Consider the following 27,791-nt stretch of genomic DNA (forward strand, 5'->3'; position numbering starts at 1 on the left):
CTTGTCTTAATTCAGGAGTCTATGCAATTGAATGGAAAGAATTTACTAAAAATAGATTTTAGTCTTTAAACTTGAAAGAAGTCATTAATATAAGCAATATATACTCCCCCCCTCCTTTTTTAAACTAAAAGGTTCTTAAGTGATATCCCAAGCTCTCAGATTCTTCAGGAAGAAATGACTTGGATGAAGGAGATTCTTTCCAACCTGGGCTCACCTGTTGTGCTTTGCCATAATGACCTATTGTGTAAGAATATAATCTACAATGAGAAACAAGGTAGGTATCTGACCTTAGCAGTAAGTAAAGTTGATTTCTTTGATGTTCTTAATGGTCCTTTGATCTTTGTATCAGTAAATTTAATTCAGATGTAAGGATTAAAAACATTCATGAAGTCTTTAAAAATCTTCTTTTAGGTTATAAAGTCATGGTAACTGTGCTAAATTAGGAATATATATTCTATATATTTGTATAAAAGATGTTTCTTAGAAAGTTTGTGTTTCTTGTTAAGAGTTTTAAATGAAAAATGATAAAATGACTTTGTTTTTAAATTTAACTGTGAAACCTGTTTGGTAATTCATGGTTTGAAAATGTACCTGCTTGTAATGGGGGTTATTGAAAAACCAACTGACATTACACTGCTCTTAATAAATAGAGAATTTTTTCAGTATTGGGAAGGACAACAGTATTAGAAACAAATTTGCCTCCAGGTTTTCTGTTACCTGTGGATTCTGATTTGTTAGATATTTTGATGCTAAGGAGAGAGCCACATATGGAAGAAATGTTATTTGTACTTGCTGAAATTTATATCTATTAAAGTAGTAATCAAGAAGCTTTGGTAAATAGTTTTAGCATTTTTTTGAGGTATTGATAGTGATACCGTTTGGTGAAATGTTTTCTGTGATTGTTCATATCTTGCTGTATTCAAATTCTCTGTTTCCATATTTAAGAGCCACTGGTTGTATTATATTATTGGATAAAGTGGTTTGAGGTTTGGTTGCTAAAACATAGATGCCCCTTCAATGCTAAATTGAAATTTGAAAATATAATTTTGGTTGAAGGATTAGTATTAATTAAAAAAATCTGAAACTGTGAAACTTGCATTTTAAAGGAAACCAGTTTTGAGAATAGTCATTATAGTTGGAAGATTATTTTCAATCAAAATTGTGCTTTTGTGAAGATACTAAAGCGAAACAATTCTGATTAAATGGTCATAATTCTATGAAATTATTATTATGACCGTTCTTAGTAGATCTTAAGTTGAGACTCTTCTAATGCAAAGGTTGTTAATATTTGTAACTGACTTTAACTTGAAGAAAATCAACCAAAGAGCACTGTCAAGGATGGTAGACTGAAGCATATATTCTTAAAAACATGTTTGAGTACCTTTTATATTTTATATTTTAGTGTGGATTAGAGATTCCATTTTTTAAAAATACATTGAGCTGACATCTTTATTTTGAATGCTGTGAAGTCTTTGTGTAGAAACATTTTTTAAAAAAAAACTAAAGGTATACCCTAAACAATGGAGTACTTGACAGTGTCTTTTATTATTTATTGTCCATTTATTATATGTAGTTGTTACGTATATGCTACAGTATATACTAGTAACCAAATCTCAATGCCATTTGTGAGACAAAAGTATTAGTTATACATTAAAGCGATGTATTAGCTTTTAAGTTCAGTGCAGGACCAAATAACACATTTTATATAATGGAATTTCAAGTGAGAGAGACTTCATCTTACGTTTGAAGTGGACACTCAGCTTTATTTTTAACTGCAAGTTAATCAAAGAGAATCTGTTATTTCCTTTGGAATATATTTTAACTTCTCATATTTTTATTTTTTAAGTTTCTTTTGCATATTCATTTCACAGAGTAAACTTGTTTATAAAACTAAAATATAAGGGACCAAAAAAATCAGATTACTTTGTCTTAAGGTATTAAAAAAATGCATTTTTACTTTTAATCAGTTGCCTATCTAAACTGTTGATTAGTGATATGAAAAGTTCTCATATTTTCAAACAAAATCTTTCTGTTTCAGTTTGACTCTAAGATTTCAAGATTGTCATTTGCATATTTTACCAAGAGTTACCTAAATCATATTTTTGTGCTTAATTTTTCTTCCCTACACAGAAGAATGAATTTCACAGTTCAACAAATGTAACTATTTTGATATATTTTTTTAGAGTTTTCCTTTCTTCAATAAGTCTATTGTGTACCATTTGTTTCTTCTGTCTTTGTGGTTATATTTGTGTGTTAGTTATGGATACGTTCTGTTATTTTTCCTTACCAGTGGTTTTATAGTGTCTTTTAGGAAGGCAAGTTTGGACTTTATGGCATCCATTAAAAAAAAAAATCAATTGCTGTGTGATTAGTTGATACATAGCATTAAGAAAATACGGTTGGAATGTTCAGGTACAATCTAAAACTCACGAGAGTGTGGCAAGAGCTTGTTCTGTGTATTATTATCTAACTGTTTCAAATTAGGAGCTAATGGTTTTGAAGTAACTGTATGACATATTTGCCTTTAGTTATAAGGGGAAGATACCATTCCTTGTCCTTAAAAAATTGTAAACTCTATAAATTTAGTAAATTTAATGAACAAAAAGACTATAGCATTAGTACATACAGCTGCAATCTCAAGGAGGATAATTAAAATTAGATATAGGGACTGCAAAAGTTCTTTATCTTAACTTGTTAACTTGTCACAGTATCTAAAAGCCAAGGGTGAAGTCTTTTGAGATTAAAATAATTTCTACATAGACTAAGTGATAAGCCGCATATTATATTCATAGGTGTGTTTAATTTGTTATCACTTGTTCAGTCATTCATGTGATTTGAGTTCAGGACTTCACTATTTTGTACCCACTTGAGTTACAAATATGTAAATTTAATACAGTGACAGCCAATGGATTGGCTTTAATGTCATCAAGCTTAAAATCTCTCTGTAGTATGTTTCAGACCCTTCATTTCTCAGAAGTGCAGATTTTAGTTAAACTTCATGAATTTATACTGGATCAACTTGTAGTCTCCACATGTAATTTTTAGCCATAATAACTGAGATTTTGTGTATTGTCACCAGATTAAACATTTTTAAGTAACTCTTAAAAGCAGATGTATTAGTAGAGCTTAGTTACAACTAAGAGAAGTTGGAAAGAATGTATCTGTTGGACAGGCACACTTAGGTTCACATCCCTGCTCAGTCACATATAGAAGTATGTGATACTAGACAAATTATTCTTTTTTTTTTTAAAGATTTTATCATTAAGTAATCTCTTACACCTGACATGAGGCTTGAACTTACAACTTCAAGATCTAGAGTCGCATGCTCCACTAATTAAGCCAGCCAGGCACCTGCATTTTGTCTCTTTATTAAGTGTTTATATTTGATCCTTAACTTTCTGTACCAGAATCACCCAGGGTACTTGGAAAAAATGCAGGTTTCTGGGTCCCATCTAAGACTAACTTAATAGGAATTTCTATGGATGGGCTTAGGAATCTGCATGTTTAACAGGTTTCTGTACAGTGCTTATACTTTTTGATAATCTAGAACTTTTAATTTGCTCTATTTCTAGCTTAGAGGTAATATCTACTTCAGATGGTTGCTGACAAAATTTTAGATTATGTGTATAAAGTATATAGCATTGGAGTAGGTACTTAGCAGCTCACAGCTGCTGCTGTTATAAAAAGGGTTGGCAAACTTTTTCTTTAAGGTGTAGATAGTGCATATTTTAGGTTTTGTGATAGTCTCTGTTGCAGCTGTTCAACTCTGTCGTAACACAAAACAGCCATAGATAATGCATTAATAAATTCGTGTGACTGTGTTCCACACTATTTATAAAACCACACAGTGGGCTAGATTTGGCCTGAGCATACATAGTTTGCCAACCCCTTTATTATGTTCATAGGATGCATTTTACAAAATGTACTTGATTCTGAAAAAGTGAAAATAGTTACTATAAGCCAGTGGTTCTTTATGTCTTATAACTAGGGGAATTATGGCTCATAGGTATGAGATGACAATTCAGTTTGTCTTTAAGTGCAGCTTACAGATTGTATCTTAACTATAACTTGAGTGAGTAAAGTTTAAAAATGTATGTATGTATGTGTGTATGAATATATAAGTACATATTATACACACACACATACACAAAGACTGTGAGCACCTGTAGTTTATAGGCTTCTGCACCTGTGAATGTTACAGGAGATGGTAGGCATCACAGGAAGAAATACTGCCTCTACCTGTTCTCACCATGTCAGTTGACAGGACACAGGAATATGGGAGAAGAGTGAGCTTCCTTTCTGAAGGTGATGGTAGCTGTCAAGATTTTTGAAAAGTTAGTGCCAGGAATTAGGTGGTTGGTAAACAGCGACCCATTCTTTGCCTTCAGTGAAATGACATCTTACAAAGGTAAGGAAAGAATACTTAATGATATGATGATAGAATTTATACATAATAAGAGAACCAGAAGCAGTGTTCTTGCTTCCAGAACTGTCAGTCATCTTTTAAATTAACCATTAATTTAAAAAAATTTATATTAAGTAGAACAGATTGTAATGTTGCTTATAGACTGACTTCAATTCTAATATTATAATTTCAACTAACCCTTTAACTGCTGCCATGTTAGAAGTAATTGCTAAAGCTTTTGAGTATGTTTTCTCATGTCTTGGTGCTCTGTCTGAATGTTTATTGGTAGCTGTCTCATTTCTCTCCCTCTCCCCATTTCTTCATTAAAAGCTCATATAAAGATCTAATATAGAACTTTAAATTTCAGTAATGTCAGTCATTGATTATTTTCCCTGTCAGTGAACTACAAGATGCTGATTTACAGCTATTTAAAGAAATACACATGAGTGGAAGAAAAAGGAAGCTTTTTCTGGGAATTATAATGTAAACCAGATTTTTCTTTAGAGTTTACACATTGTAAATAGAAAATGTGTGAGGCACCATTCTCAGTTATGTGATTGGCTCTATATCTTACCCACTCTAGTTATTATTCATGAAAGATATTGTGGTTTGGTTGTTGCATTGATATTTTAATGACAGGTTTTTTTGTTGTTGGTTTTGTTTTAAAATTTAAGTAAATGCAACTTTATTTTTGTATTTGGTAACCTGTATTTTCCAAGGTAGAGTTTTTATGAAGGATAGTCTTAACCTTGTTTTAACTTGTATTCTGGATTACTATTTAGCATCAAATAAAATATCCTTAAATCGGGTTATTAAAAGCCTTAAATGGGCTGTAAAAACCTGAACTATTAAGGAAGAGCTGCCTAAAATAGTTACTAGTTTACTGTTCTTTCTTTACTCGTACGTTCATTCCCACTGTATGTTCAAGCATATATGTGGATAAGAATGTCAAAAATGCCATACTTTGTTCTTAGTGTTTCATGCTTATTCCTTCTTCCCCACCACCCATTTAAATGTGTGTGTTATCATTGTGTCTCAGCATTCTATGCAAAACCCTCCATTTATAAGCATTTTAATACTTACTGTGTGCTAGAGCTTACTCTGTGTATTGCATGATGAAAGATGAAAGGGACCTATTGTCCTTCCAGGAAGCCATATTCCATGTAGTGGAGGAGTCAGATCATGAAACAGATACTCACATTCAGAGTGATGGGTGCTCTGGTGAAGGGATACACAGGTACTACTGGACGCCAGAGTAGGAATGAAGGGAAAGTATCTCAGCAGAATATTCCTTTTTCTGTATTAGAGAAAAAGCATTTGCTAACAGTAGTGTAATTGTGGTTATTTTTTCTTTGTTCTCTTTCTGCCTTACCTAACATTGCAGAGCAAGTAGAGTGAGTCGAAAAGGTTTTCAAATTCTCATATTTGTTATTTTGCTTTTTATTTTTATCCCTTTTTCCTTAACAACAAAATAAGGGAATCCAAACAAATATAGCATGTAAAATTTATAGTAATAAACTAATTTTGGGGGTTTTAAAGTACTTTAAAAATTGGCCGACTATTTTCAGCTACACTGAGATTTGGACAGTTACTCAGTAATGTGTGGCTTTCATTTCTGTGAAGATACACAGGAAATAAAGTAATGAAAAAAAAAATGTAGCTCTTGAAAAATCTGGGTTATGATTTTATTCATTAATCTTACGATTTACCCGTTATGTGCGTCAGTGTGCTAATTATATGAAGATAAATAATAATATAGTCTTAGCCCTTAAAGCAGTGCTTCTTTACTTTTTTAGAGGTCAGGGATCCCTTGAGAATCTGGAAAATTGAGAATGCCCTCAGAAAATGAACATACATACAAAATTTTGTAAAAAATTTTAGGGAGTAGTCTCATTTTTTTCCCACCCTTGAAACCTCAATTAAAAATTCACGTCTTAACAAGATAGTTGTGCCATATGAGCTATTAATTATTAATAGTGATGTGGATGTTCCTCTAAACAATCGGAAATTTTGGAAATCAGAAGTTACATTTGTACAAGAAAAAAGTTGAGTGTATTTTCTGTTAGTAGGAAAGCATTTTCCAGTAATTTGATTTTTCTGGCACCCAAAATAAGTGAAATAGGCCTCTTTAATTTTATTTTGTTGCAGAAGATTAAATTTAAGGTTGAGTTCCACTTTGTTTGCAGTAGTTTGAAAAAAGAATAGTTAATGCAGATTTTTTTAAAAAAAAATTTTTCCTTTTAAGCTTTGTGTCTTGTAAAATGTGAGTTTGCCAAATTTTCTTCATCTGCTACAGATTAGGTATGCCATTGTTGCTGCCATGTGGCGGCGCACCCCGTGCTTCTTAAACGCACTGACTGGAGGTTTATCGCATCACTTGTTCACATGCACGGAGCCTGGTAACAGCCTCATCTGTATCTTGTTAGCTTCATTTTCTTATTTTTTAAATTTCATTATTTATAAACTCAACATTGCATTTAAAAATAAAGGCTAGTTTTAATGAATTAATGCTACTACAAAAAGTCATTGCTAAAATTTTCATACTGAAACAGATTTTAACTTTTGTTAAAATGATCTATGCTTTATTTAAATTGTATTTACAAGCAGGCATTTTTACCTGCCATTTTAACTGTATTTGCCAAATTCTAAATATAATTTGAAAATTGAAATTGAAGCTTTTGTTTATGTGGCAAAAGTAAGCTTCAGGACTGGGCTGTGTATTTTTATTGGCATGTAACAGTTAATATGAGCTCTACAAGAATTGGTGTTTAAAGAGTTAAAGCAGTCAACAGCTGCAATTTAAAAAACTGTGTATTAAAACTGTGTGGTTGGCTCAGTTGTGCAACCTGTTGAATCTTATTGAATCCTGATTTCATAAGGCCGGCTGGATAGGTATATCCCAAATCACTGTGTTTACTAGTAAGTCTCTTATCTATTGACAGTTTTGTTTAGAGAATTCATCTTAATCTTTTCAAACTGTCGTTTTTTTTCTCCTAAAAGTATTGTTTATTGTAAAGAATTTAAAATTCAAGGAAAAAAGGTCACTTGTCTATCACCTGTAACGAAACCAATCGAAACATACCGTTTTGGTTAATTTCCATTCATCCCTTTCCCCATGCATTATATGTTCTTTTTTCTCTCTTCAGGCATAATCTTTTAATAATTTGGATCACTGTGTTTACTATTTTGTATCTTTTTTTCATATAACATTTGTAATTCTCCTGGTTATCAAATAATTTTTGAAAATGAAGATTTTTTTTTCATGGCTGCAGAGTATTTTATCATGATGGTGGTCTTCACCCTCTTAATTCCCAGTGGTACCTAGAACAAACTCTAAAACATGTCCTCACTTCCCATTCTGCAATTTAGTAAAGTGATTTGGTTAACTTTAAGACTTTCTGTGGGATAGTTTTTTGAGTTCAACACTAGTATTTGTGGTGGTTCAATTGCAGTAATTTATTGTAGTCACCAACATTTTAAACCTTATATTTGTCAGTATGCATGTAGATTTTGATAACTGGGTTTTGGTACTCTGGAGATGCTCACTTAATTTACTCTAGACTTGACTATTTATACAAAGTTAGAATTTATATATTAAATGTAGTTACATTAAAATTTTTTTTTTGCTTTTATGTGAAATATTCCATTTGCCATGATATTTTTGTGTCATACAATTTTCTTTTTCTGAGTTTGGATATGATCAACATATACCCCTAAATTAAACATATATATCTGTATCAAGATATTATAGTACAAAAACTCTTTTATTTAGGAAATGCCAGTGTGTGTAGACCAGGAGTTTGTTTTGTTACTTCAGTTTGATGTTTAAAAATACAGTGTAACTAGGCATTTGCTATGCATTTTCTCAATATAAGCTGCTTAGAAACTGTTCTTTATAGCCATCTCTGTTCGTGTATCCATTTTAACTGTATGGCCCCGTAGGCCTTTGACTTTGTGATGCCTGGTGTTGACAGTGACCCATTTTTATTTTTATTTTTTTAACGTCTCTAACTTTCTCTCTCTGTTTTTCAAACTTTTTCTCTTATCTCTCTTTTAAAAAGACCTATATCTTTGTTGAGACAAACGCTCTATAATACTTAGTACTCAAAAATGAATGTTCCTGAGCCAGGAGTATGTCCCTTGGGCAGGTGGAACAGGATTGTCTTTGGAGAAATGTAATGAAATATGCATATATATTTAGCATTAACTTAGAATAGGAATCAAGCTTATGTAAAAATTTCTCAAATTAAAAAAAAAGTTTACAGTAAACAACTCTACCTTTGTTCTTTTTAAAAGATTAAACAACCACCTTAATGCTGCTCAGGTATGCTACTGGAAATCTTATGTACTTGGCAATGCAGGAAAATATGAGTTTATAGCAACTAATTTCTTAAATTAGGCATATTTTAAGTTGATCAAGTATGATAGCATAACTGCAGGGTTCACAGAATTCAAGTCTCTTAAAGTTTATATTTGATTTGTATATGTCAAGTAGCTTGTCAGTTTACTTTTGGAGTATCATACTTTGTTAAAATTGTACAGGTTATTAACAAGTTCCAAAGATTAACTATTCATTTCTAATTAAACTTGAATTTTTAAGTAACTGATGCCCCCTTGTGGTGAAATAGATATTTTGCTTTTGTTTGAATTTGGAGAATGATTGTTTGACTTTTCTTTAATATAGTGGACATTAATGTTCACAAAAAAGCTGTTGACAATATGTAATTTGAATTTTGTAAAGCTCATTGCCATAAAATTCACAGCCTTACCCTGTATTGTCTCAGAAGTGCATGTAACCAAGCACATAAAATGAGACAAAATTTTGGAAGCTATTTAATTACAAATAGCATAGGGATTTTCTGATCTTATATATGATTTCTTATGTCTTTGTTTTTGTGTCTCACATAGGTGATGTACAGTTCATTGATTATGAATATTCTGGATACAACTACCTGGCATATGATATCGGAAATCATTTCAATGAATTTGCAGGTAAAATTGAGGGCTTAACTAATGTAGCAACATATTGGAATGATACTTTTAGAATTGTTTTTTGGTTTGTAGTTTTTCTTTAGAGAAGTTCACCTGGGAGTAGGAACAACATTTTATAACCCTTTTCTGACCTCATTCTTTGTTTTTCTTTATTACTGGAGGAAGAAGAGATGACCCTTTCCTTAATTCCTTAAGGAAAATAAGAAAAGAAATAATACTTGTGGCTTAGAGTAAGACCTGACCTTAGTACAAGGTGCTTCATAAATCTCATCTCATTTTTTCTTCCACAACAATCCTGTTAGTTAGGTTATTCCCAGTTTACAAATGGAGAAAGTAACTTACCAAGATCACAGTAAAATACAGAGACCTAAGATTTAAAAATTTTTTTAAATCATTTAAGAGCTTTTGTTATTCCCATTGTATACTTGAGCTTTAGGAATAGGAAGCTCAATAGTTTTTTTTTTTTTTTTGTCTTTGGCTATGAATAATTGAAAAACTTTCCATTTTACCCCTGAAAATTAATCTTTTATCACTGTCAAGTATAAAAGTTTTAGGTTTATGTTAAAAGGAATTAGTTTAAAATACATTTTGTGACTATTTAGAAACACGAAATGTTCTAAAACTAAAGATTAGGAAATTCCCCTGGATGGTTTATACTTAGTAGGAACTTTTCATTGCTGAATTTATACTTGTATACATTCATGCATTTCTGTATTTTCCTATACTTTAGGTTATCAGACTGGGAAAAAGTTGGAGGGGGTTTTAATTTACATGTTTTCAGTTACTTCCCTACACCAGACTTTTCATATACATGCTATATACCCACACATGTGCTTTACATATTTTCACGTATCTCTAGGGAGGGAAAACAGCTGGGCATATAATGAGATATCACCATATCATTCTTAGTATAACGGGTAGTCATTGCTGTGGATATGAAAGCGGAAGCTCCAGTCATCCTCGTAATGATTTTCTGAAGAAAAAAGTTGACCTAAAACTTGCAAGTTAGGTAGAATTTGAGATGTGCAGATAGAACAGAAAGGAAAACACTGCAGAAAAGAGGAAGAAAATGTCAAGGTGAGTGTACCTGCTTATAGGATATAAAACTCATGAAGGAGAATTTAGGGGTTGGGTTATAAGACCAGAGAAGTAAAGGTTGGATCATCGTAGGAAGAACATTGAGTGCTAGGCAAAATAGTATGAACTTTATTTTTTAGGTTAGCGTTTTTCAAGTGCACATCTTAAAACCAAATTTGCAGGGTAATTATTTTAAAGCAAGGAATGGAAAAGAAAAGTAGAAAATATCAGAGTTGGAAGGTATAGTTAGGGTACATATTGTTTTGTGGAACTTAATACTAGGTGAGTGTGTCAAGTTTCAATAGAAAATATATTTCTTATCCCTTGAATAATGGTCAAAAATGTTTTTAGACCTGCGGTTCTAGAAAATGCTCTAAATCTTAGTGTGCATAAGAATGTCCTGAAGTGCTTATTAAAGGGAAGATTTGGGGCTTCTGTGGGTGGTTGAAGCTTCACACTTGGAAGAGAAATTGAAGCAATGAGAATTGATTATGATGATGAAACGTATTGTGCTTTAGAATTCAAGTTGGAATACATTATGATTTTTTGGTTTATTATTTTAATAAATGCTGTAAACATCTAGTTATTTTAGGATTTCTTTAGAGATTATTAAGTATATAGAAGATAATGTGTTTTTAAAATCTATAGTGTACTTTTTTTGCATTTCAGGTGTGAGTGATGTAGACTATAGTCTCTATCCAGACAGGCAACTGCAGGGCCAGTGGCTGCGTTCTTACCTTGAAGCCTACAAAGAATATAAGGGCTATGGGACTGAAGTTACTGAAAAGGAGGTGGAAATACTCTTCATTCAGGTCAATCAATTTGCATTGGTAAGTTTAAATATAAACAATGGAAGATTCTTTTTTTTTTGGTTAGGATTCTTAATATAATTTTAAAAAGCTTTTAAATTTTCATCATCTTATAAAAACAGTTTCCCATTTTGAGTTTCGTGCATGTTTGGTTCAAAATAAGGACAAAACACTATTGTTTACAGTTCCTCTGTTGTAATGCTTTTGAGGACAGAGATTTTGTTTCATTCATTTATATATCCCTAACCTCTAGAATAACTTGCCTACTCACATGGTAAGTGCCCAGTAATTATTTAATGAATAGATTCTGGTTAGAGTTAGGGTTAATTGTGAAGCAGTTCTTCATGTTATATCTGTTCTCTTTATTTATGTTACAAAAAAACCCATATAATCAAAAACAAATATATGGGAAATGAGGTTTTCCACAGTACATTTAATCATCACATCTTAAGATGTTAAAAGTAGATTGGGAGAACCAGTAGAATTATGTTTTCATAACTTAACCAGTATTTTGTCTTGATCTTCTTTGATAAGCAGTTATTTCCAGACCCACTTCTCTGTACTCATTTTTTTTTAAACATTTTATTTATTTATTCGACAGAGATAGAGACAGACAGACAGCGAGAAAGGGAACACAAGCAGGGGGAGTGGGAGAAGAAGAAGCAGGCTCATAGCGGAGGAGCCTGCTGTGGGGCTCGATCCCATAACGCCGGGATCACGCCCTGAGCCGAAGGCAGACGCTTAACCGCTGTGCCACCCAGGCGCCCTAAACGCATTTATTTTTTAAAAAATAGTTCATTTAAATTACCATTTGACAATGATGTGATGAATTAGAATGAGCTTTCAACTAAGGTGTTACACAATTAAATTGAATACTAGGTTGAAGTTATTTTAGCTACTTATTTTTAGTTTTAATACAATTTGGTACAGTTTCCATGGGGAATATTTGCTGTGATGTCTTTACGAATAGACCCTGTTGATGGCTATGGGTGTCTTAAGAGCAGCATTTCCCCAGAACCATTCAGAATACATCTCAAGTAAGAGGGTGTGCTGAAACTTGACTCATCTTCTGTTCTGGTATCTTTTCAGTAGAATTGTTCACTAAATTAATGTCATGCTCTCCAGCTGGTCCTAGAATGCCTGCTGTTTCTATATATTCTGTTTAAGCATGACCTTAAAGTAGGGAATGTAGGGCTTCCTTTCTCACAAGGCCACTTAATGAACTTTACAATCACCTTAATACTTCTTTTTAGCAAATTTCTATATTAATATGAGGAATATGATTATTGCTATAATTTATATTTTTATGCACTCATTAACATAAATTATTCCTAATGCATTGAGTTTATTAATTTCCATAGAAAGCCCACATACTTACAAATTCTTAGTCAAATAGAACCACTGTTTACTATTAGAGAGCTAACTTGGATTCCCTTGTAAACTTTTGATGATAAAAATTTAACACCTTTGGATACTGTGGTTGTATTATATATACATGGTATTGAACAATAATTACTTCTGGTTTGATTATCAAGTTGTTTATAAATATCCATTAATCAGATATCTAGTAATTATTACTTTGGGTCATGTAGATTGGAGGCTTAAAAGAAGAATAAAACAGTGCATTCCTTCAAAGTACTTACAACTTGGAAGGGCAAATGATATGTACAAAATACTTCTTTTTGGGTAACATTCAACACCCATCCCTATTTAAAATTCTTAGCAAATTAGAATTAGAGGGAAACGTACTTAGCCTGAATAAAAACACATTATTTAACCTGACTTTTAAAAAAAGAATATTTGAAATGTACAGCAGACATATTCATGGAATGTCACATGTTCTGTAGAAGGTCTTACAGAAAAAGAATTAGAGAATGGTTGTGAGGTATAAAACTTCAGTACCTTTTTAATAATTCTGCTCATTTAGCATGTCTTCAGTTTATATAACCTATAGTTTTCATATAATCATTACCCAGTAAGTTTATGCTCTGAGATTGTCATATCAGTTTCCAGTTTTTCCTCATTAAGAAACCATTGAGAACTAGTTATAAAGCCAAGTTTGGTTTGAATTCCTCTTCTTATTTAAATTGTGGTGGAATTCTCTCTCTTTTGAGGTAGGTTACTCTTGCATCAGGGCCTCTTTTGCTATCTTCAGAATAGAAAGAATATAGCAGAATTTAGATGAATGCTCACATTTGGCATCACCAGCCCCTCTTACTGAGATTATTAATCCTCCTGAGATTTGATGTATCTGCCTTTGTTCTTCAGGATTGTTTTTGCAGGTTTGTTTGTTTGTTTGTTTGTTTTAGTTAGCCAGTTTACGTGATTCTCTTACCAACTCTTAATTTCATCCCACAATCGTTTGGTAAATGTCTGTCACAGTCTCAAGTATTTGAATGAGTAAATAATTGAGAAGTAGGGGGAAATAAAAGCAAACCCTCAATCTTTTTTTATCACTTTCATGCACTCCTCAGAGCACTGCAGTCTTGTCTTCTCCCCTATTTAAAAAAAAAAAGTTCATGTCAGGGTTACCAATAATGACATAATTACTAAGTCCAGTTTAAACCTTGTCTTTTTTTTTTTTAACTTTGTCTTTATCTTACTTGCTCTGCCCATATCATTTGACAGTATTTACCATTGATTTTTAGAATTTTCTTTCATTACCTTTTGTGATAACCATTCTTCCTTGGTTCTCATGTGTATTTTCCTACTCAGTTGTCTTCCCTGACTCTTCCTTTTCTTCCTCTTCTCCCAATCCTCTTACAATACTGGTGGTCCCTAGTGTCCTGAGTTTGGGCTTTCCCCTCTCCTTTCACTTTATATACTTTCATTGGGTGATCTAATTCCATGACTTTTTTTTTAGATTTTTTTTTATTCATTTGAGAGAGAGCGCGAGTGAGGGCAAGAGCGGGGGGAGGGTCATTGGGAGACGGAGAAGCAGACTCCCCACTGAGCAGGGAGCAACTTGGGGCTCCACCCCATGACTCTGAGATCATGACCTGACCCAAGTGGGATGCCCAACTGCCTGATCCATCCAGGTGTCCTGGAAAATGGCTGGTTAAATGTTTATTGCTGAGGGCGTGAGCAGACTTGTAAATATTAAAAGACTTAACGTGTTAGTGACTGTTTACTGTAACTAATATTAAGATGGTAAACAAAAGTAGGTATTTGCACTATAAAATCAAATAAAATATACATACAGGTTTTTAAAGCTGTTAAGAGTTTTTTTTTTTTTTTTTTTAAAGATTTTATTCATTTATTTCACAGAGATAGAGACAGCCAGTGAGAGAGGGAACACAAGCAGGGGGAGTGGGAGAGGAAGAAGCAGGCTTCCAGAGGAGGAGCCTGATGTGGGGCTCGATCCCAGAACGCTGGGATCACACCCTGAGCCGAAGGCAGATGCTTTAAGGACTATGCCACCCAGGCGCCCCAGCTGTTAAGAGTTTTTAGACACGTTGTTTTCAAGTGATTATTTCTAAGTGAACTCTTATTTGGATTTTTTCTAAGTGAAATCTTAGAGTTTTTAGAGGTTTTTCAGAAAGGATACATTTTAGTTATTTGTTCATCATATAAAGCCTTGATTTTTTTTCTTTGCAACAGAGTAGCCTAGAAATTAAAATGCCCTTTGATAGACTTACATATCTATAATTTCCAAATCTGAAAGAAATAGGTAAATCACATAAAATATTTGTGTGATTTTATTTGGACTTAAATATTCTCTTTGCCATTTTGGGGAATTTCCTTTTCATCCATTTAAGAGTCTAATGTTACATATAAAATTTTCACTTTTCATCCTATAAAAGTTGTTACCTTCCAAAATGAGATTTTTGTGAAGTTTTATGTATAATCCTTCTCTAGTGTAGAATCATTTATTTATATGAATGAATGCTGCTTGTGATGGTGGGAAGAGCTGGTGTTATTTTTAGGTGTAGAATTTCCCACTTTCAGTCTTTTCTACTTACAGAACCAGCCTAATAGGAAGAGATTACAATAGCATCCACAGATGATTTTTATATCATTTAAAATATGCCTAGGTGATTTAGACTAGTGGATCTCAAACTTTTTGGTCTCAGGATTCCCCTTTACTCTTCAAGATTTTTTTAAAGACCTCTATGAGCTTTTGTTTATTTATGTTAATTATCAAGATTTATCATACATTCAAAATATTAAGTAAATATTTTTAAAATAAAAAACTTGTAGGGGTGCCTGGGTGGCACAGTCTGTTAAGCCTTTGACTGTTGGTTTCGGCTCAGGTGGTGATCTTAGGGTTGTGGGATTGAGCTCTGCATTGGGCTCTGCACTCAGCGTGGAGTCTACTTGAGATTCTCTCTCCCTCTCCCTTTACCCTTCCTGCTCGTCCCCCCCCAGAATAAATAAATATTTAAGAAAAAAAAACTTGTTAACATAAACAGCATTTTCAATGAAAAATAACTATTTTCCCAAACAAAAAATAATTAAAAGAATGGCATTATTTAAACTTTGGCAAATCTCTGTAATGTCTGGCTTAATAAAAGCTAGATTCTTATATCTACTCTTGCATTTCATCTGTTGCAGTATATTGGTTTGGTTAAAGTATATGAAGTTCTGTTTCACACACATGTTGTTGGAAGAGATGAATATTTTGCCTTTTCAGATAATTGTGGATATTCTCCTTGATACTTCACCAGAACTTAGCAAATGATCATTTCTTAGAGGTTAGTTGTAATGTACGGTCTGAAAACATCAGTTAACTTTCTATACTCCAGTATATTATAATCCATTGGTTTACCTTGCACTTTGAATGGCTTTTTTTTTGCCGTGCATGATTTTTTAATTTTAACAGTAAGTGTTATTTGGAAAATACTGATTTGAGTTGTAGAGATCTTAACAAATGTTGATACATCTCCTTATATGATATAAAAACATCATATCCGTTGATATCACAATCAGTATCATCAGAAAAAGTTTTAAGTACTGTATGGAGAAGCTGTTAAACTCACAGAGTCAAATACAGATTTTCCAAAGTTCTAATTTTAGGTTGAATACTTGAAGAGTTTCATTGGCAACAACTACTGTTAATTTGTTTCATTGAAATGACAAGTCCTCTTTTTTTAATCTGAGAAATATCTGCCAAATGCCCAAGTCTAATAACTAGTTCGAATATCAGTTATTCTTTCAAGTATAAATGATATTCCATTAAAGATGTGCAAGTTCAGCTCACAACTCAGTCATAAATGTTTTTTCCTTGAAAGAGTCTTCCTTCTTTGGGTAGAAATACAGTCAAATTAATAGTTTCAGTGGCTTCATAAAGGACATTTTTAGTAAGACTGGCCTCTTACTGTGTGTAGTGATGATGTGTACGTGTATGAATGTTTGGTGCCACTGCCTTGACATATTGTAAGGTACCAGTAGCTTCACCCACCATTGCTTTTAAACCATCAGTGCATATGTTAAGAGAGTCAAAAAGGTAAGTAACACATTAATAATAATATAAAAAATAGTTTTAGGCCTCAGGAATCTCCCATGGTTGAGAACTACTGCTTAATATTTTAAAAAGAAGGAAGGCGCATCTCATCTCATAATTCACTTCTCAATACCTGAGACTTCCTCAGGTAGAAGGAATACCATTTTTGAAAATTTTTATTGTTTTTATCGTTCTTATTTTATATAATGATATTAATTAGCATTTTATTGGCTGTTAAATATCAGATGTAGAGACTAGGCTCCAATGTGTTTTTTCCACACCACCAAGTAGTTCTCCAGTTCTCAGCTTTGACTGTGTGTCCTGCAATTCTGTAGACAAATGTCATATCCCACAGATTAAGGGTTCAGTCTCACAAGACTGCACCCAACTATCCTCCTTTGTAGATGTCAATCTCAAATCACAGTTGTTCTTGTCCTTCTTACCCACTGGCTATAAATCGGAGGTTTCCAAAACTTCCTCCGTGGGTTCAGTTAATTTGCTAGAGTGGTTCATGGAACTCAGAGAAGCATTTATTTATGTTTATCAGTTTATCATAAAGGATACAGAAGAAGAGTCAGGTGAAGAGGTATATAGGGCGATGTTCAGAAGGGTTCTGAGCACAGGAGCTTCTGTTCTCCAAGAGCTTAGGGTGTAACCACCGTTCATCTTATGGATGTGTTCTGGTTCACTGGGCCTGGAAGCTCCCTGAACCCCTTCCTTTTGGGTTATATGGAGACTTCATTACATAGGCAAGATTGATTAAAACATCTGCCATTGAAAACTGAACTCAGTCTCACTCACTTCTCCCCTCCCTGGAGGTGGTGAGATGGTGGGGCTGGAAGATCCATCCCTCTAATCACATGGTTGGTTCCCCTGGCAACCAGTCTTCCTCTAGAGGGGGTTTCCAGAAGTCTTACCTCATTAATATAAACTCAGGTGTGGTTGAAAGGGGCTTGTTACGAATAAGATAACTTTTCACTTTTACTGCTCTGGAACTGTTTCAGAAACTTAGGATACAAGATCAAATATCATAAAAAGATGTTCTCATTGCTCTTAATGCTTATGAAATTCTAAGGATTTGGGGAACTATGAGCCAGGAACAGTGAATGAAGACCAAATATGTAATTCTTATTATCTGTATTTTACAGATGGGGAAACAAAGGTACAGATGGGTTAATTAAGTTGCTCAAAGCCATACAGCTAGTAATTTTTGCAATTTGACTCCAGAGCTCAGCTTTTTTTTTTTTTTCCTTAAGTTAACCATTAGGCTTCATGTGCATGTACTTTAGCTGTTTACTCTTTACTACATGATTTGTCCTTTTTTTTTTTTTTTTTTTTTTTGCTTTTTAATGATTTTTTATTATATTATGTTAGTCACCATACAGTACATCCCCGGTTTCCGATGTAAGGCTCGATGATTCATTAGTTGCGTATAACACCCAGTGCACCATGCAATACGTGCCCTCCTTACTACCCATCACCAGTCTATCCCATTCCCCCACCCCCCTCCCCTCTGAGGCCCTCAGTTTGTTTCTCATAGTCCATAGTCTCTCATGTTTCATTCCCCCTTCTGATTACCCCCCCTTTCTTTATCCCTTTCTTCCGCTACTGATCATCCTAGTTCTTACGTTCCATAGATGAGAGAAATCATATGATAGTTATCTTTCTCTGCTTGACTTATTTCACTTAGCATTATCTCCTCCAGTGCCGTCCATGTTGTAGCAAATGTTGAGAACTCGTTCTTTCTGATAGCTGAGTAATATTCCATTGTATGTATGGACCACAACTTCTTAATCCAGTCATCTGTTGAAGGGCATCTCAGCTCCTTCCACGATTTAGCTATTGTGGACATTGCTGCTATGAACATTGGGGTGCATATGGCCCTTCTCTTTACTACGTCTGTATCTTTGGGGTAAACACCCAGTAGTGCAATGGCTGGATCATAGGGTAGCTCAATTTTTAACTTTTTAAGGGACCTCCACACTGTTTTCCAGAGTGGCTGTACCAACTTGCATTCCCACCAACAATGTAGGAGGGATCCCCTTTCTCCACATCCTCTCCAGCACTTGTTGTTTCTTGCCTTGTCTATTTTTGCCATTCTAACTGGCGTAAGGTGGTATCTCAGTGTGGTTTTGATTTGAATTTCCTTGATGGCTAATGATTTTGAACATTTTTTCATGTGTCTGTTAGCCATTTGTATGTCTTCATTGGAAAAGTGTCTGTTCATATCTTCTGCCCATTTTTTGATTTGTTTATTTGTTTCTCGTGTATTGAGTTTGAGAAGTTCTTTGTAGATCTTGGATACCAGTCCTTTATCTGTAGTGTCATTTGTAAATATATTCTCCCATTCCGTGGGCTACCTCTTAGTTTTTCTGATTGTTTCCTTGGCTGTGCAGAAACTTTTAATCTTGATGAAGTCCCATAAATTCATTTTATCTTTTGTTTCTCTTGCCTTTGGGGATGTATCATGAAAAAGGTTGCTTTGGCCGATGTCGTAGAAGTTGCTGCCTATGTTCTCCTCTAGAATTTTGATGGATTCCTGTCTCACATCGAGGTCTTTCATCCATTTGGAGTTTATTTTTGTGTATGGTGTGAGATAGTGGTCAAGTTTCATTCTTTTGCACGTACATGATTTGTTCTTTTCTATATGTGTATTTGATGGGAAGTTATGTATCCTGATAGTGATTTTTTGAGGAAGTTAAAAACAAAGTGCAAATAGGTATTTGTATAGCAGCATACTTTAAAGAGATCTTTAGAGGGTAAAAATTTTATATTTTATATATTTTTATATATTTTATATATGTATAATTTCCATTAATCTTTAAAACAGTCCTGTGTGAAATACAGAATGGCTAATAGTGTCTCATCTTTTAAGTGATGATTCAGACATTAAAAATTTGTGACTTACTGAAGGTTGCAGAAGGAGTTAGTGACAGAACCTGGACTTTTGAACCCCCACAGTTCTCAATTCAAATTAAGAATCCTTTCTCATACACTGTGTTGTTTTACCTACTAAATTGGGTTGTTTGGTTGTTTTAAAACCAAGATCACAGCTGTGGAGTAATTTTTTTCTAAGATACCTTTTGTTGCTACTATAGGAAATTTAGCTGAAATAAAACCCTTATCTTTAAGACTTTTTTCTAGTTGTAATATTTCTAGTTAGAATAGACTACTTCGTGGGAAGTGAAGTTTTATTAGTTATTATCAGAATCTTAAAATATTTTCACGTTTAACTGGAAATGGTTTGTAAAGCACACACACAAGTAGTTATTTTACAGCTCCTACACATTCATCTGTTTTTCTCTTGAAGTCAGGACCATTTTTCTCTGACATAAGTAAAATCATGTTACTATATGTCCTGGTTGGTTATGCAGGATTGCTGGGCCAATAAAAATCGTTGTCAGATGTTTGTCATGTCTACAACATTTTTCATCTTTAAATATATTTTTTTGTTTTTGAGATTTAGATTTACCTTTTTAATTTTTTGTCAAAAAACAAAGTCTTTTGATAGTTATGTAGTTTGTAGGAAAGCCTGTTAGCCATTATAACCAACATCTATCAGTGTTTATGCTGAACTCTTTCTCCACAAAGCAGTTATAGGAATTGGGCTCTGTGTTTTAAGCAGTTATAATATATTCTAACCTCTTTTGGTATGGACAGAAGTGATCTGTAGCCATCCAGGTAACTGTACACTTCAGTATTACCTGTGTTTTAGATATTTTATATCAAAAAAGCATCAAGACAGTATTCTGCATGGAGTTGATGAAAAAGGGAAACATTAATTATTTGATAATTGTTTTATAGAGAAATGTATTATCATTATTCCTGATTTTTCTTTCCTTTTTAGGCTTCTCATTTCTTTTGGGGATTGTGGGCTTTGATTCAAGCCAAATACTCCACTATTGATTTTGATTTCCTTGGGTAAGTTTAATTGTACTGTATGTATTACATTTGTCTCTACTTTTTTTTTTTTGATGTACATGTAAAACTCATAGTGTACACTGTAGTTATTATTTTCAGTCAAATGTTATAAGGGCTGCATACATTTAAATAATTGGTCTGTAAGGAAATCTGGTATAATCTGTTAAATACTATATTAGAAAAGTGTCCAGTAGGTGGTGCAATAAACTAAAAATATGTCCTTTGAAAATCCTAAAGCTTAAAAAAAGAATCAGCTTAGAAGGGTGAGTGGGAAATGAAGGAAGGATTAAGTTTTTCATTTTTTATTAATTCTGTTGTTATTCATTTCTCACTAGGTATGCAATTGTTCGTTTTAACCAATACTTTAAAATGAAGCCTGAAGTTACTGCATTAAAAGTGCCTGAGTAAAAGAAGAGATTTGATTACTCTCAAGTAGCTGAACAATGCTTGTGTATCTTTTCTTAAGAAATTTTGAAAAGCCAATATTTGTTAAAATTCTGTTGTTTAATTTGGTTATCTTGCTTTACAAATTATGCCTCTAAACAACCAATCTATTTTTTAAATAGACTGAATGATGTCAAGAAGTATACCTACTGCTATCAGTATGTGGTGGATTAGAAGTTTGTTAAATCTGCAAAAAGGTATAAATATGTCAGTTTAATCCTTTCTTTGATAATTTAATCTATGTTATATGTGAACTATTTATTATAAATTTAACATAATTCTGTGACTGCTTTCATCTGTTTCATCTGTTGGTTGAGTGTAAGCAATGAAAATGTTCCAGAGAAAATTTTTTAAAAAGTTTTACTTTAATAATATTAATTTTAGCAAACAATCTAGGTGTTCAGTGTAACCTTTTTATCTTGATACACTATAAGAAATATGAATCATTCACTCTTGAAATGCCAGATACTCGTATAGATAACTTAGGGTGTTCATAGAAAAATATCTGTGTATGAGGGTAAACTACATTTACTGTCTATGTTTAGTGGCACATCTTTTTGAATTGAATATTGGAAAGTTTTTCTGGGGGGGAATATATCTTAAAATTAAATTCTCCTTTCCATACATAGTCTGGCAGTATAAATATTAATAGTTACCGTATAATCCTGGAATAGATACGATTTTATGTTACCAAAATCTGCATTAAATAATGTTTTCATGTACTAAATATGGTCATTTTAGTTGCTAGTTTGTTCTTAAAATTTGATAATATCACTTTTTTTTTACCAAAATATTTTGTTTTACTTATTGTGATATTCTGTGTTTTTGTCTGTTTAGCTAGTAGAACAAATGCTAATTTTTGAAACAAAGATAGAATGGTTGTCATACTTGGGAACAAGAAGATAGCATTTAGATAGATTCCTTTTTACCTTTCCAGATTCATTCCTTAACAGTTAGTTTCATGTTTTAGTTTGGCTCCATGTCTTGAGAATGATAGCAAAAGATTACGTGATATATGTAGGTTCAGAGAAATAAATTAAAAGCGGTTAAAAGAAATAAGGAACATTTAGGACATTGATCTAATACACTTAAAATCTAACAAAATGTGAATTAAGCAGAAATATTCATGGTAGGAGGCTTCTGTTTGTTTCTCTTGATTTTGTTTGTATATTTTTTATCTTGTTTGGGAGTGAGAGGGTGGCAATTATTATATGGAAGGAAGTTAGATCTTTGCGGTGAGTAGGCTTCAAGTTGTGAAGACCGCTGCTGTGTGGAGTCGAGCAGTCATGGTTAACTTTACTTAGAAAATTAGTCTGACAAGCTTTGCACTTTGGTCACATAAGTGCCCATGTACAAAGTTGACTTAATGAATCTGCATATTCAGAATATGCAACTACAAATATATCCTCTGAGAAATCTTCTGGGGAGTTTGATGTATTATTCCAAATGACTTATATTCTCAGATAAGTGCTTTAAAATACTTGGATTATCTCAAGATGTTTAAAGCTAATGAAGTAAGTAGAAACACTTAAAGGCCATTTTAAATGGTAAATTCTAGTTACATAAATAGAATCTTAAAAATCTGCTTGTGTCTATAACAGTGTTAGACTAAGATTTGTTTTCTACCTCCCCAATGTTACAAGTGTTCACTTCTGTTTTTATAAACCATATTACTATAGGATCAGTAGAATTTTACCTAATTGACTAAATGGAATGGAACCAATTAAACAATAGCTTTTTACATAATGTTAGAGTGAGCTTGAAGAATTGCTTTTAGTGGAATTTTCATCTGTGGTTGGAAAATTTTCTTAGGACAATGAATAATATATAATACCCTTGATTTTTTTTTTTTTCTTTCTGACTTCTTAAAGTGCAACAGTATATATCTTGGAGAACTATGGGAGGAGAGAAGATCAGTTTTCTACCTTACTCCATATTCTTCCAACTATTTTGAGTAGAGATTCACTGAGCCTTTGCTGGTAGACTGTGCATAGCTGTTAGCTGTGATACTCTTGTGTTTCAGAGAGATTGATATAGAACTGAGTGTAAAGGGGAATAGAGGCTCTCACTTCAGCCCTGGGAATATGCAGTGAAAGTTGGAAACAAAATGAGACATTTAAGGTATTTTCCTCACTCTGTGGCCAGATTTTGGGTGTCATGATGCTCCCACATCCTGTACAGGTTTTTGGGATCATGCTGCAGACTAATAAGAGGGTTCAAAATTGCTTCCCTTTTTATTGACCATTTAAAGGATTCTAAAGGAAAAATAGCCCTCTAAAATTTGTCCTGTGGCTTGCTGAGATATCTGTTGCCTATTTATGTTAAGCTAAGGAACTTGAATGCCTTACCTAATAACTCACCTGGTATAGTAAGTTCATTTTGTAAATATGAAAATGGTTGTTAGAGAAGTGGCATTCATGTATACTCATAGTTGTTAGTCAATAGACCATAGTGGCCTGGATGCTTTAACAAGCAAAATTACACGTTTTTTCCTTTTGTTCCTTACATACTTGTGTGATCTTACCTGACCAGTAATATTTGTTGTTGTTGTTGTTGTTGTTGTTGTTGTTTTCCCTCTTGACCCCATGCTACCACCTGATTTTCTGGAAATCAGAGAGATGTGGTGGTAAATCATACTGTTCACATGGTCATTCGAGATCAACATGAGCACAAAACTCAACTAGGTCTGCCTGGAATGTATATAAAACAGTGTAAATAAAAATTTGTAAACTAGTGTGAATTGTATCTTGCATATGAGATTGTGTATTGTTTTGCATTCTCTTTTGTAGTTTTTTTGCTTTTATTTTGGTAAGGAAATGATTCAGCTCTTTGGTTTTAGACTGGAAATAGCCAAAAGTTCTGGCTGCACAGTGGGATAACAAGAGGAACTGGAAAAATAGGGTTTGTCAGTTTTTGTTAATGTCAGTACTTATTTATTTAGCCTCTCAGTGCCTAATATGACTTTACTTCATTCTTTAGTTGGCCATTACTTTTTGTGAGATTAGATTCCTATAAGCAGTAAATTAATACACTGCTAGAACTCCTTTTTTTGAGTCATGATTCTAAGCTAAAGCAAATTAAAAATATAATGTGATGATTGCATACTGAAGTATTATCCTTTCCTATTTTCAAGGTTGTTAACCTTTTTCTACCAAAAAAAAAAAAACCCTTGAAATTTTACGTATCTCTGTGAATCTAAATCATACATATATATATATATATATATATATATATATATATATATATATATGAGATAGGATACTAGCTCTTGGTTCAACTTAAGCATATCTCATTTGGCTTCTCTAAATATAAAGTTGTTCATGAGGGGATTGTAAAAAACAGAAAAGACATAAGTCATGAGTAATCTTTTAATGACTGCTATTTTCATCTTCATTGAACTACAAATATTTATTTCAGTTTATAAATATGTTACTAAGCTTCCAGATTTAAAGGAAAAAAGTTCCCCCAAGCACTGTCAATGAAAAATTAAAAACCTTCACTTTAAAAATTATATAGATTTTTCTTTTTTGTATTACACAAAGATTTCTGTATCATTTTTTAATTTCTTCATACTAAGAATGAGAATACTAACAGTTTGATTTTTCTGCTTTAAATTGCTTTTAATAAATGTTTTAGATGCATTCCAACATGATATAGACTTAAGCTTCTAATATTAATCAGTCTTTCAGTTGATAGACAAAGTTACCAATGCTTTATGCTAGGAGGAGAGTTTTGTTATTGGCAGCAACTTACACTACTTTCCTCAAAAGGCAAACGCAAGTAATTATTATGCACGAAGGAAATGAATTGTAAGTACCTGGTAAAGCAGCTTTCTCTTTGTTTCAGAATTGATTTGCTCTGATTTCTCTTCCTTAGCTCATTAGATTTTAGAATGTCCTTTGACTGGACACTTAGCTACATATTAAGGCAATCTGTTTTGCTTTTATTTTCTTAAAAAAAAGAAAGACATTAGTTATGTCGAACCACCTTTTTTTTCCAGTTACATATCACTTGTGTGATTACAGTGTTATGCCTTGGGTTTGATGTTTTTGGACAGAAAAGCATATCAGTTATTTAAAATGATTTCCCCCCTATCTTTGAAAGCTTAGTCTTTAAATGTGTTGATATAAAAGAAAATGCTTGGGTTTGCATTACTCGAATACTTGAAAACTGACATTAGTAAGGTATCTTACATAATGAATTAGATTTTTCTGAACACAGTTTTTACACAATTTTCATTTCTGGATCATAATTTGAAATAGAAGGTTTCAACTCTTTGAGTGGGAAAAAATGACAGGCTTATAGAAAAATACCCTTTTGTGTTTCAGGCGTCCCAAATTCAGCTGTTTCGTAGGTTTCTGTCTTAAAGTCTGCTTTCTCTTTTCGTCTGTACTTAATGCACTTACTATGCTATAGATGTTGTCAAACAGCAGGTTAAAGTAAAATCTGTGTTCATTATGAATCTTTCAGCTTTTCTAGTTATGAAAAAATTGCTCTGTAAAATATTCTTAATCCCTAAATATAGGCATATTTTTGTTTACATCTTACCCATTAATGGTATAAATACCATTAATCATTTTAACAAAACACAAGATGTTTATAAAAATTAAAAACATTACATGTTGTATTTCAACTAGTAAGTGAAGGGTAAGAAGAAGCTGGCTGATTTGAATTGTTTCATTAGTTAAATTAGTTAAATTTCAAAACTCTTTAATAAAGGAATTTTCAGAGATATGTTGAGACCCCAAAAAAGCAGTGGAGTTGATGAGAGGATTTACTTGCCATGGTTGTGGTGTGCTACTTCAGTTTAGGTAGTGACACACTGAAATCTTTATTGTCCAGTAATCTGAAGAAGTTTCCTGTTGTTTATGTGTGCTAAACTAACTATAAATTGGTGGAATCTGCTAAGAGGATACTTTTTAACTGTACTGTATTGAGGAACCTTTTTACAGCTGGGTGGTTTCTGTGATATGAAGTATTTGAATTTTAAAATATACTGTTATCATAAGAAATAAGACATGGCATCATTCCATGTTCTCAAGTGATAATTTCCTTATTAAGTTTCAGAAGAAAAAAACCAAAATAAGTAATTGTCACTGCGTTAGCTGTATGTTGAATTGGAAAATTGTGGCATAAAGCTTAAATTTGTGTTTATCAAATGTGAACCATAGTAGTATAATGCTGCTTTGTATATACTGTAAGTGCTACAAATAGTCTCAGCACTGAAAATGTATTGATACCTCTCAAATGAATGCAAATTTTGATGTAGGTGTTTTGATATGCCTCAGAAAGTATCTGAGTGTCTGAGAACTTGTTAATCTGTTTGGTAATGGAGATACTTCCTGTTTTTCGTTGCATATTTTCATGTTTAAAATTTAATTTTTACATTTTTACTACTGTTAATTTAAGTGTAAAATTTGTTCTGTGGATAAAAATGGGGTTGCCAGTGAAGAAAATTAAAAACAGCCTCATTCATGTAATTGCTTAAGTAAAAATACATTTTTGCTGTATGTTCATAAACTTTTAATGAAGTTGTTTGTATTTCTGTTTGAATATAAATGATGTTTAGGCTTTATTTCTGTTCAATAAGGCCTTTTACCATTGATTAAATGAAGGAATGTATCTTTTTGAAGAGATTTATATTCTGTAAATAAAAATTGGTTGTAACAATAAAGTTGGGTTCTAACTGCAGTGTACCATAAATCTTGTTATTTCAACTTATTTTGGTGGTTTTTCTTTTTTGAGGGGGGCAGAAAACAAGACTTCAAAGTTAGTGTGTAACTGTATTTGAAGTGATGATTTAAATTTCTAATTCTCTAGTTTTATATAGTGTTAAAAAGTTTTGAATAAAATTTGCTTTCAGAAACTTAGTTGAGATGAGAGAGTGGAATATTGTGTAACTCAGTAAACAAATTCTATTTCCTTAATTTAAAAATTCTTTATTCTTCTAACCATTACACTTTGTATCTTCACTGTGATTAGGGCCAGAAGCAGATAAATAAAGACACTCTCTGGGACTTAGCATTTTAGTCTAGGCAGGGAGTATCAATTCAATTAGTATTTATTAAGCTTTAATTATCAGGTAATGTGATAGAGGTGAAGATACAAAGATATGATCTCCACCATCAGATAATCTTGAAGATCAGTTCTCCATAACAAAAATACTTGTGTGTGTGTGTGTGTGTGTGTGTGTGTGTGAGAGAGAGAGAGAGAGAGAGAGAGAAAATGTTTTCCAATTTGGGTTTATCTAGTGTTTTCTAAATAAATTTCCATTAGAATGAGGTTATGTATTGCCCGCCAAAATAGTACAAAAGTGATGTGTCTGTATGAGGGTATCGAATCTGAGGAACTCACTGCTGATGTTGATTTTGATCACTTGGTCCAAGTATTGTTCTGTGTCTTCACCTTGTAATGTTTATTTTTCCTCTTGTGGGGAAATAAGCAATCTGTGGAGAGAAACTTTAAGATTATGTATCTTGCTTGTTGTCAAACATCCCATTTGCCTCCCCTGACTTTTAGCAACACTTGATATTTGTCTAAACCAATCTTTATTATGATGGCTGCAAAATACTCATTTTTCAGTTCTGTTACGTGATACACATGTATCAGCATTTATTGTAAGGAATCATCTGTGTGTGTGTGTGTGTGTGTGTGTGTGTGTGTGTGTGTATCCGTATATCATTTACCATTCCTGTGACAG

General features: G+C 32.8%; 1 protein-coding gene across 1 annotated transcript in view; it reads left to right on the top strand.

Annotated features, from left to right (window-relative positions):
- Positions 1-26,794, top strand: part of ETNK1 (ethanolamine kinase 1) — a 67,447-nt gene extending 40,653 nt beyond the window's left edge. Inside the window, exons 4-8 of the mRNA XM_045811758.2 lie at positions 132-274; positions 9,314-9,397; positions 11,144-11,304; positions 20,574-20,647; positions 20,983-26,794. Of these exons, the coding sequence (XP_045667714.1) occupies positions 132-274; positions 9,314-9,397; positions 11,144-11,304; positions 20,574-20,647; positions 20,983-21,055 (535 nt within the window). The 3' untranslated portion in view covers positions 21,056-26,794. The remainder of the gene's footprint in view (positions 1-131; positions 275-9,313; positions 9,398-11,143; positions 11,305-20,573; positions 20,648-20,982) is intronic.
- Positions 26,795-27,791: the final 997 nt, after the last annotated feature.

Source organism: Ursus americanus, chromosome 25 (assembly GCF_024610735.1).
Source record: "Ursus americanus isolate L20-20 chromosome 25, mUrsAme1.1.p, whole genome shotgun sequence".
NCBI lineage: Eukaryota > Metazoa > Chordata > Mammalia > Carnivora > Ursidae > Ursus > Ursus americanus.